The following is a 12,168-nucleotide window of genomic DNA, read 5'->3' as shown; positions in this document are numbered from 1 at the left end:
TTTGTCATGTGACAGGCCCCGCTGTACTCTATGTACTCTGCTGTACTACTGCTCCTGCTTGTACATGTCGTACAGCGGGGTCGGTCACATGACAAAGAGTCGTTTCGTCATCAAAGAAGGCTGCACAACTAGAGTACCCGTCCCCCGGCAGCGCTATAAAAATCTATGAAAATCTCAGAATCAGTGTGACGGGGGACCGGAATGTATATTACGAGTCTATCACATACTGCAGGGACTACACTGATAATCATTTTTGGCCCCCATGTAACCCCTTTAAGGTCTAGTCGGCCAAATTCTTATTTTAATAAGCAAATTAGATCCGAGATCGGAATTATAGAATAAGACGTGTTGATCCCTTGGAAGGAAACTTGAAGTTAAAGTCCGCTTTTTCATTTAATTAACTGTAAGTGTTGGTTGTGTTTGCAGAAAACAATCCTTTATTATTGCTCCTTTCATCGCCTTCAAAATGCATTTATTCAAGATGTGACGAATGGCGTTCACCTTCTGTCTGGCGAAAAAGTAATCACTTTTCCAAACATGGCCCTGAGCGATGATGTATTACACGGGGCGCAGCGCAGGCATGCATTTCATTCAAATGCTGGAAAAATTCATCATTCTCAAGGAACTTTGCTTTGCGGATCCTGAAAGCCATGTCCCAGTTACATCGGGGGTCAACCACTAGAGGTCGCGTCGGGGGGGGGGGTGATTACATTACTGATCTCTTGTCAATGAGCTCAGTCCTAGAAGTAATTAGCAAAAAAAAATGAAGTATTCGACCAGGCAGGAAAGAAAGTAATACTCTAATCACCGGAGCCGCTGTCATGTGATTAGCCTTGATTTTTCAGGGGGGCCTTATGTCCAAATCCGATACCCCTGTCCGTATTTTAGGTATTAATTTACTATGATTTGATCCGCAGCTAATCAGGAGGGGGGGCATCTACATGTGTCGCAACTCATGAGTCTTTACTAGACTATCGGTGAAGCCATCTCTGAAACAATATTATCAAAGTATAATATTAATCAGTGACCCGTAGAAAAACACTGCGTAATGAGAGAAAATGGAAACCATGTGTTAGAGGACGGGATTTATGAGTGACGCAAAGTTTGATTACTAAGGGATTTAGCTGACAAGAGGCCGGGGATGTCTAGACAGAGACTCCAAAAAAAAAAAAACATGGTATGTATTCGATACTTACACCCCAAGAAGCAAGTCTCATCAATGCTGCAATGGTTAAACTACTATTTAAACACTATGTACACCTTTGATATAGTTTTTTTTATTATTTTTTTATATATATATATATACAAATATGTATCAGTGTGTTTGGTGCAACTTTTAAAATAACTTTTATTAAAAATTATATTTACTTTTTGAGATGCAGCTGCTTTGTATCCTGTATACAGAGCAGCTGTATCTAGCGCTGAAACCTGTATCTGTCAGGTCTGCGGCACTGACGGGTTCAGTGTCAGAGGGTCCTGCTTGTCTATGACACGCAGGATTCACATCTATAAATGTGCAAACTATTAAAATATAATATTATTTAACCCGCAGGGTTGAACGCTATAAAACAAAAAAGACAGAGTTGCTTTTTTTTTTGGTCCTTTACCTCCCCAAACAATGTAATAAAGAATGTAAAAGTCATATGTGTCCAAAATTATACTGCTAAAAACTATAGCTCACCCCGGAAGAAATTAGCCCTCACACCGCACCATCGATGGAAAAAACAAAAAAATTATGGGTCTCATATGGCGGCAACTGTTTTTTCTGTAGCAAATTGTTTTTATTTAGTAAAAGTAGTAAAACATAGAAAAAAAATTATAGAAATTTGGTACTGACGGAACCGCATTGACCCGCAGAATAAAGTTAACACGTCATTTTAACCACTCTGTGAACAAAAAACAAAACCCAAAAAAGAGGAGAGAAATTGCTTGTTTTTTTTCCCATTTCACCCCACAAAATAATATTTAAAAGTTTTCCAGTACATTAAATGGTGCATTAAAAAGTATAACTCGTCTCGCCAAGAAATATCCCTCGTATGACTATGTAGACGGAAAAAGTAACAAGTTATGGTTTTTGGATGAAAGTTATGGTGTGAAGGAAAAAAACAAAAATGTAAAAATTCAACCAGACTGCGGCAGGAAGGGTTTAGTCTAAACACTGGACCGTAATACAAAAAGTTCCTGTATTCTAACATGTCCCCATAATATGGCAAGAGATAATATATTACAAGTATAACTTTGAATAACGGGACTTGACGTTCCACAGGAATCGGCAAAGCAAAGATTAATGAACGATTTTTCCCCCCTAATAAAAGACTATAAAAATACCTAGCAGATATAACTTTTTGGATTTAGGCATATTTGCTATTCAGGAGTTTAGGAAAGGTGAGTGACTGCCTCCCCATGTAGAATTTGTGATGGTGTCTACAATGGTTAAATATAATTTTTTTTTATCAACGGGTGATAATTTGTAGGGGAAAATGAAAGATAAAAAAGTTACGACTCCTAAGATACAGTGAGGCAAAAACGGAAAAATATGCCTCGTCCCCAAGGCCAAAATGAGCCGCGCCCTTAAGGTAATAGTCCTGGCCTCCTCATATGAGACAGGGGGAACTTTTGGGCCCCTTTAGGTTCCAATGCTCAGGTGCAACTGCCACGTTTGCACCCCCTATAGCTATGCCCCTGACGCATCAAGATTCAAGATAATTTCGGTGCTTATCTCCAAAGCCACAACCCTACTCTCCGACCCTGAGCCCACACCTAGTAGTGGTGGACTATCAGGCAATTTCCTGTAGATTAGGCATTGGGACTATGTGTGCCATGCCAAATTTTCCAAAATTCCAGATGGTGCCGGAGGACAAGGATTATGCTTTTTCTTCTAAGATATTTTGAGTGAGACATGTTAGACTTGTAGACAGATGATCGTCAGGTTATCTATGACGCCAGTGATACAATAGCAATGTGTGAAATCCATTATGACCTCATCCTGCCCGATCCAATAACACACATGCTGATCACATTACAATACTCCTGTTGTTTGTAGGATTACAGCATCCGTCACCCCAACACTGGGATGAACGTATATAAAGAACGTGTCAGACAGAATAGAAAGCATATGTAATGTCCCGAGCTGTAAATTACCAATGTAGACGGCTGAACTTTGCACCCATATTCTTAAATAAAGAAAATCCTGTAAGACGGAGTATAAAAAAGGAGCAGGATGTAAAGAAATGCTAATGGAGAAACATTAGGGTTTTATGAACGTCTTCAAAACACAACTAAACACAAATAAAATAGAGCTGATCTGCACCTTCATTTTAGGACCCTTCAATTATCAGAATACAATTTTACATGGCTGCCTTTTGATTCAATAGCTTCCCGCAGGGTATTCAGAATACGTCACATGCAAGTCCCGAGACAGAACCCAACTCACCCTCCAAATCTTATCACCTACTTGGGTGTAATGAACCATTCATGTTTTATTAACCCAAGAGGGAACCTTGTACCACTTTCTGATAAACTGTCTGGAGTGATGGCGCTTAATGTCCCGTTTTTGCCCCTGGTTTGGTGCCCAGTCTATTAGTCCAAGAGAGTCAAGTCCAATTTGACATGGCGGAGCCCTAGAGCTGCTCACTGGGCTAAGGGCAAAGACGTCGTCCGGCAGCTCTCAAAAGGCAGGACTCATCCATCCACAGTAGAGCCTGATGGCCCTCCACAATTTTTTCCACAAAATCTATGAGTCGTAATTTTTTTTGTTACTGTACATCTTGGGACTATATAATGTAGATAAAAATTAACTAAAGTTGTCATATTGGCCACTAGAGGTCATTAGTCTCCAACTAGCATACACTTCCTGTTTTTTACATCTTGCTTTCATGCCTGCTGTAAAGACTCAATGTTTTTAGCAGAGTTATCGCATTATCATTAGTCTGTAATTAAGGTGATGTAGGATCTACATGTAAGGAGTTTTATTTCTTCTCATTCATCAGAAGAGTGGCAGACAGGAAGGGGTCTGGCAGAGTGTTCACTGATATGCACGATCATAATCATATGGGCACACCTATCGTCTGATTGGAAAGCCACTTAATGAGTGCCCTCGGGGATCTTTTTAATAGCCATAGTTAAAAGGAACCTTTATACTAATAGGTCATCTGTAAGGTTCCCTACTGTAATTATTTCTTAGGACGCACCTTTCAGACTCTTTGCTTGTCAACCCCAGCAGGCCACATATATTTAGGCTTTTGCTTAGTAATATAGGTCACAGCTGAGGGTGACGCTGTCGTATTTCCAGGCTTTGTTGGTTCTGGAGGTGTCCCTCACTTTCAGTAGAAGGGCTGGTGGGGGCTCCTCTTCCCAGCAGGCAGGACCCAGCAATGGAACATAGATCTCTTGACAATTTTTTTTTTCCAATACTTATTGACATTTTTGGAAGAGGCCAAAGAGACTTTGTTTTCCCGCAGAAGCTCCTTCCTTTACCCAAAAACATTATATACCACAACCTGGTATCACTGGGGTCATAGCCGTCAATACAACGTGACAAAAATCTACATGAAGTTTTGGACGTTAGTTTCTGATGTAGCCTCCCAAATGTCAAGAACATAGAAGTAGATGTATTTAAATCTTCATAGCTGCAAAAAAATATTTCTATTTAAAGCGGTTTTCTAAATCTTTTTGTTAGGAGGAGTCCAAGAAAGTAGGCTGATCACAGGGTGTACCGGTGCAGAGACCCCCAGCAACAAGCTGTAATTTGCAGGGGAACCTGGCAGAAGGTGTTTAATGTCCCTGCAGTGCCACCAGTGGTAAAATTAAGAATTACACGGTTCCCATTGAAATAAATGGGCTGCCCATGTAATGCACAAACATGCCGGGTCCTCCAGGATGCTCTTTGTAGTCACTTTTCTTTCTGGCTGGTAAATGAGGGTTCTTAATGAGGGACCCCCATATTTTAACTTGCAAGTGCCCTAGTAAGGTATTTGGAAATTAGATTTCTGTACCAGACAATCCCTTTACATAATAAAAAGTCACGTGAAACTATTTCTTCAGCAAGTATTGTATATACCCAACACTCAGATTCTTCTTGGAGCCAGCATGTGTATTTGTATTTCAATGGCATTCTATAAAGGATTAAATGATTCACTTGTCAGTGTATTATCGCATTTCATCTTTATATTACATTTTTAGAGATTAAAAATAATGCAAGCACACAAGGCTGATTTACCGAAGCCGAAAGTACGGGTCACTTCACAGCAAGCTGAAGGTGAGGAGCTTTATATAAAGTTTTCTGGAAAACTTTTTCTGTACAAAAACTTTCAGCAATTTATTGCATTTTACATATGTTGTATTTTTATCATTTTAATTCAAAAGTTATTTTTAGGGGTATTCCCATCATAGTAAGTGACTGATTAGTGGGGGTCCTCAGAATAAAGGGCCCACAGTGTTTCCCTGCATAGTGGCACTCCCAATCACGTGCTGTGCAAGGAACTGCAACAATCATTCATTCATTTTGGGTTTGTATTGCAATTCCATGCATAGTAGCGCAGGGCCGATGTGTCGATTTTCAGGAGAAAAGGACCTCAGTTCGTTTGTTCTCTGGATCGGTAAGGGTTACTGATGTCAGACCCCCACCGCTCAGATTATTATGGTATATCCTAGGGATAATAGGAATACCCCTTTAAGCTAAACATTGAAGAGTCTCTCCACTCCAATAAAAACCTCCATGTGCTCATCATGAATGTTCCCATTCTCTGTACAATATATTACTGATTAGAGCAGAAGTTAGTGCTCCATAGCTGCTTTCAAACTATAACTCAGGACAGGAAGTTGCAACAATAGTCAGCCATTTTGGAGTTATGGAACAGAGACTTCTGGTCACCCAGTCACCCACTCTTAGTATGCAATGAATTTTACCTGTTCTCTCCCTATATCTGTCAGTCATGAGTGTTGTGTTCCCCCTCCATTCACTGCAATATGCCTTCCTCGAAAGCATACAAGGTAAATACACTCCTAAACTTAGGGACCCCCACATACACACTGAGGGCTAGCTACACAACTCTCTCTCTCTTTGAGAATACCTTCATATCAATGGAGTTCATACTGTAGCACATAAAAAAACAACATAAAATACAATATGGCATAGAATAAATATATAAAATAAAAGTTTTGATGCATAGCTGTACAAGAATTTTTAATGAGAAACTGGAAATATGCTTCAAATTTGATGTTTAGTTTGGGTACTTTTTATTTTGCCAATATTTAAGCAATAATGGGGCTCACTGCTCTTATCTATGGCCACATCAACCGTAGCTCTTGGCAATGATGGGCTTCAGGGATGCTAAGCACAAACAATGAACATCATGGACGCGGGGGCAGACATACTCAGACCCTGGTTCCTCAGGGGGCCCAAAGGCCCCTATTTCACATAAGAGTAATCCAAAATTGACACATTAGGTGGGGGCACTAGTACATATTTTGGATTGAGATCCAGGAGCTTTCAGTTACGCCTCTGCATGGTCATCAACCAAATATATTGCAACCTCGTTGATGGAGGAGATGCTCCTAGTGGCAGATTTCCGTCACTGAGTGATTCGCTAACTGGAGTGGACCCACAAAATAAGACTCAATTGTCAAAACCACACAACTGTTATCCATAATCTTTACTTTACATATAACATAGGACGATCATATCTGGACTTTACCTGAGTGGTGGCAATGTTTGTCCCATCTGTAACTTCGACAGTCATATTATAGCTCGAGCGCAGTTCAGCATCCAGTGGCTTTGCAATTACAATTGTGCCCACACCTTTCTCGATGTCAAAAGCGCTGTCCATATTTCCTCCTGTCCAAAGAGGGAAGTGTAGTTATTAGACCATTATTTTCACTAGTCCCATGCAGAATACCTGATAAAAGCATATGAAACTGCAAAATCTAGCCAATGGGACAAATAAAACTGGGCGCTCATGATGGAGTAGACTGATAAAAATATATTCTACTAATCCAAAATCCGCTAAATTCTACGGTGGCCACAACAATAGGAAAACTTACAATTGCTTCAGGGCAAGTGTCAGATAAGGTATGTTCACATCTGTGTCGGAGGCTCCTTGTTAGGAGCCTCCATCACAAATCAGTTCCAAAATGTTGGAAAAATTATGGACACCATGACAGAAACTCAACGAAACCGGTAAAAGTCAATGGGTTCTGCCGGGCGTCCTTGGTGTCCGTCATGCAACGGATCCGGCACTTTCATTTTTCCATTCTGCTCAAGAGCAGAATAATGTAAACCTGAAAGCAGGTGTGAACTCAACCTTAAAGGTACTTATGGTATGGAGAAGTTTTAATGTAAGGACCCTCTCCCCAACCCCTGTCATAGAGCGCCCAAGCCCATCTATCATCCCTTACTGCCACACCTTACATTTTCAGATACACACTCATTTTAGTTTAGCTGAATGGTGCGACCAAATATATGATAAAGTAGGCAATCTTGCAGACTGTTGCATACTAAGAGTAGCCCCAGCCTTAGGTTTCGTTCACATCTGCGTTGGAGGTTCCATTAGGGGCCTCCAATGCAGATCCAGCTCAGAATACAAGAAACAATAGCGCAGCATGCTGCGCTATTGTTTCCGGTAAAACGACAGACACCCTAACGGAAACCAGACGGAAGCCATTAACATCAATGGGTTCCGTCGGCTGCCGGTGGTGTATGTGGTGCAACGGAACCGGCGCTTCAGTTTTTCCCCTTGTTCTGCTCCTCTGATGGAGCAGAAGAACAGAATGCCGATCGCTGGTGTGAAATCAGCCTTAGTCTTCACCACACAGCTCCGTTAAAGCTCTGAGTTGCACAGGGTCGTAATACCTTCGTATGCCTCCAATTTCATACAGAGGTTTTATTTTTCAGATACATACGTCATCCAAGAAAAAATAAATAAATCATGTTTCGTCAAATGCAATCTTATCGATTGCATTGCTTCTAGGAAAGAATACGATGCCATACAGAGGCAACATATGCCAGCAGATGGCGTGCCCATGGCTGCATAATAACTGAGACTCCATGTGGCGCCGTAGAGGCTCCCTGCCCATGCCATTAGGTGCCCTGTGGTCCTAAATGGATATTCTTACAATACTATCTGTTCTGGATTAGGAGGTCAGTTTGGTGGGGGTACAGTACTCATTTTTAGTGGGGTGCTGTCCTTCATACATTTCTGTAACTCCCATTAATTTCACATACATGGCCATTTCTCGGCTGGGACATCAGAGGGAACCTCCCGAACCCCAACCAAGACGACCATCTAATATCACCACCTAATTCACATGGGAAGATGATATCATAAAAACACCCCTTTCATTTTTAGCAAGTGCAGAGACGTTAGTATACACCATTTCCGACAGAAAATCTAGAATGATTCCGTATTCGGGGTATCTCTATGAAGAATTACTCTAAGATAGAGGTTTGTAATGGGACTTTTGATTCATTAGATGATCTATAGGGTTACACAATGTCCTATAGATCAGATAGGAACGCTCGGGGCACCGTCTTATACACAACTTGACTACGGTAACATAACGTGGCCCACAGTTCAACTCAACATCTCACAATGCCTCACGGCCAACAGTGAAAGCCCGGGTTATTTCTGTCAACATCCACTTGGCTGCGACTGAAGAAATCGATTAGAAAATTCTTTTTTACACCGGGGACATTCTAGGTATTCAGGGGTTATCTTAAGAAATCTGCCGCCATGCCTTCCCGCAAGAGAAAAATCTATTAAGGTGCTTGTTTTATGAATCCTGTCAAAATATGAAGGAAAGCTGTGCACAAGCGGGAACATATTGTATATCATGGGTTTGATGAGAACAAATCGTCTTCTACATTCAATCTCCGATCTCCTGTTTGGCCATCATTATGAATGAACACCTCCACTGTATATATAATGTACAGATAAGTGCAATGCTTAAAGGAATTGTCCACTTTTTACAACCTCTTTTCATAGAGCAGGACCTCCGGTGACTAGCCGATCTCTGCAGGTCCTGCTTCTGGGAGCTGTTATCTCCTGGTAAACCCGATTTCATTATACTGCCTCTTTAAAACCAATGGGCATTCATTTAATGCATACGGTCCTCGGTACAATGTTTCCAGCCCGAGGTCCCGATCCCCATTTATTACCTCCATATGCCCGATTAGGGATTATTGAAAATGGTTGCTCAGAGTTTTTGGTCAACCTACACTACTATATTCAGTAAATGTCCTATTCACAGACTACAGGCTACTGTAAAGAAGAGCAGTAGTTACATAAGTAATTGGAATAAATACATCTGCCTCACTTAGAGATGCAGCAGAGTTGAGTTTGTTATGTAGAATGACTCATCATGATGTGTTATTTGTGATTTCACATAGGACTGCATAGTGCATTTCTATGACAAAATCAGCTCTGCTACTTTTGTATGTTAGATATATTAAAGCTATATGCTTATTTCCAGTACAGTAGAAAGAATCAATTTATAGTGTATTTTTGATCTCATTCTAGGTATTTCTCCCAATAGTCCTGATTTTTATGGATAGTCAAAAAATATAGGTGATTGTCCAACCTTAAACCTGCATAGACATATAGTTAAATGATAAAAGTTGTACTTCTTGCTTCCACCACTAGGGAGAGCTTAGGAGTTTACTGCATACTGTTTATACATTGAACTCAACAATAACACAGTATGCACTAAGCTCCCTCTAGTGGTGGCTGAAGGTAGCAAGAATTTTATCATTTTAACTATATGTCTATGCAGGATTAAGGGTGGACAATCTTAATTTTTGGACTATCCATCCAGACTATTGGGAGGCATACCTAAAATGAGATCATAAATACACTATTTAATCCGAATATATTTGCTCTACTATACTGGTAATAAGCATATAGCTATACTATATCTCATATGCAAATGTAGCAGAGCTGATGTTGTCAAAGAAATGCATTTGTGCACCATGAACAATGCAGTCCTATGTGAAATTGTACAGATAACACATCATAATGAGCCATTCTACATGTCAAACTCAGCTCTGCTACATCTCTAAGAGAGGGAAGATGGATTTATTCCATTGATCTATTCTGGAAACGTTGGACCTAAAAATTTTTAACGGTAGACCTTCCCTTTAAGTGTAAGTTCACCTTTCCGAGATCATGTCTCCGCTCTAGTAAACTGATCATGGGGTGTCTCAATGTTCTAATAATTTGCCAAAACAGCCTCATTTTTATACATGATCTTAGGGTGGGGGGGGAGGGGGGTTTCCTAAAGCAATGAACGTCTCTTTTGAATGCGTAGAAGAACTTTTAAGATTGTTTTCTATCATTCCAAGGATTAAGTCGAGCCCAATTCTTCATTACTGGATTCAGCAAGTGTTTAATTACTGGATAAAATATTACACAGGAACAAAAGAAGGGAAAAAAAACACCGATCTCATCAAAATTATGCAGATTCATCTCATAAAATAATAATATGTCATTCTGCCGAGTGAATTTCCCTCATCTGTCGTGATCCTCGATATCGGCTGCCGAAAACGGACTTTTTCAGTAGTAAACTTTTTGGGGTTTTTCCAACTTTAGCTCTTTAATCATAATGACTTCTTGGCTGCTCTGAGAGACGCAGCGGAGGAAACTGACATATGGGCTTTGTGGAGAACGCTAAGAATTTTATGGTGTTCTCATAGCTCATGGCTTCTGGGATCCAGTTTGATCGGGTGGCTGGACGGCTGTAACACTTACCCCACCGCTGAAGGACTCTGAGCTCAAAATATGGATTTGCTAAACAACAGAAGTTTCAAAGTAAAAGTTAGCAGCTGAACCATTGCCAACGTCAGGGTTAACATTTGCACATTGTGCCAGGCACTGCACCCGTGCTGAGGTAACAGACTCTATAGGTACTTTTTTTGTGCTACCCAAAGAGGTCGTCAATTCTCTTCCGAAACTGCGTGCAAAAGGGAGATTGCCTAGTAAAGTGGAGGACCCATCCAAGAACTTTGTTAACTACAGTTCATCTCTGTATAAAGACTATTAAAACAAAAATTTAGCATTGTAATTATTCATGAATTAGTCCTTCAAAAACCTTAAAGAATAGTTATTTGCCCGTATAGCAGGGGCATAGCTATAGAGGGTGCAGCGGTAGCAATCGCACCCAGTTACTGGTGTCCAAGGTGGCCCAAAGATCTTCTGCCGAGAAGACAACATTTGTAAATGGCACATGATAAGTGGTTGGCAGGATGATTTGGTTGGCACAGGACGATCTCCTGGTCTTGAGCACACCTACATTCACTGCAAATCCTTCTGCCAGCACTCAAGAACGGAAGATACCAAAATGCGTTACCAGCGAACCACGGTACAATTTTGTGCCACGATGTGTATGTATAAAGGTGACCATCCGTGCCCCGAAGAGAAAGTGTAAAGCCACAGAATATGACGTGTGTGTCCAGCGCTGTCTGTGTTGGCTAGCAAGTAGGGGAAGGATGGTATTTGCAAGTCGGCGCACCACCGAGGGCCTAGAGTAGCGGAAAGTAAAGTATACACCACCTGGTGAAATAGCAGCACCCACAGCAGATATTGGTAGCATTGAGAAGGGCAGCCTCCTATGGCGCCTTTCCTAGATACAGACTGGTGCAATGCCAAGTCAAAAGTAGACAGCCCAGCCAGCTGGACGATGTAAAGATACCAACTGTGAGTGTTTGGAACTGGACCACGAGGGTCACACCGATGTACTGAGCTGGTTGGCCCATAGAGAGTATGCTGAGGCGTGGTAGCAACGGGCTGAGACGCAATTATGAGTAACGGCCTGGGTCTATAGAGTCTATTGGTAACCACTGCGCAGCCCTGCTAGTGTGGGAGACTAGGGTGACTACTACCCTCACTGGGATGAGGAGGATCAGAGTGTGGCAGCTGTGTAGCCACGGGCAACCACGTGTGTGAGCGTACAACTCTGTGATATACCAAGGGACTCTGTGTTAAACTTTGGACTCTGTTCTCACTTAAAGCATTAGTCCGGTTTGAGGCAATTAATGTAATTTTTTTTTAATGAAAAGTTTTACAATTCTCCAGTATACTTTCTTTATTAAAGCCTCACTTTTTTCAAGATCTCTGCTTGTTGTTATTCAGTGGGAACCTTCATTGTTTACTTCCATTGAATAGAATTCTGTCTATG

At 41.1% G+C, this 12,168-nt stretch overlaps 1 protein-coding gene across 6 annotated transcripts in view; it reads right to left on the bottom strand.

Moving 5' to 3' along the window:
- Positions 1 to 12,168, bottom strand: part of FAT3 (FAT atypical cadherin 3) — a 542,685-nt gene that overhangs the window by 116,747 nt on the left and 413,770 nt on the right. For all 6 annotated transcript variants that reach the window (XM_075851466.1, XM_075851461.1, XM_075851464.1 and 3 more), the window contains one exon: positions 6,696 to 6,835. In XM_075851466.1, the coding sequence (XP_075707581.1) occupies positions 6,696 to 6,835 (140 nt within the window). The remainder of the gene's footprint in view (positions 1 to 6,695; positions 6,836 to 12,168) is intronic.

Source organism: Rhinoderma darwinii, chromosome 2, assembly GCF_050947455.1.
Source record: "Rhinoderma darwinii isolate aRhiDar2 chromosome 2, aRhiDar2.hap1, whole genome shotgun sequence".
Lineage (NCBI taxonomy): Eukaryota > Metazoa > Chordata > Amphibia > Anura > Rhinodermatidae > Rhinoderma > Rhinoderma darwinii.
The sequence above is the reverse complement of the archived record's forward strand: the minus strand, read 5'-3'. Positions and strand labels throughout refer to the sequence as shown.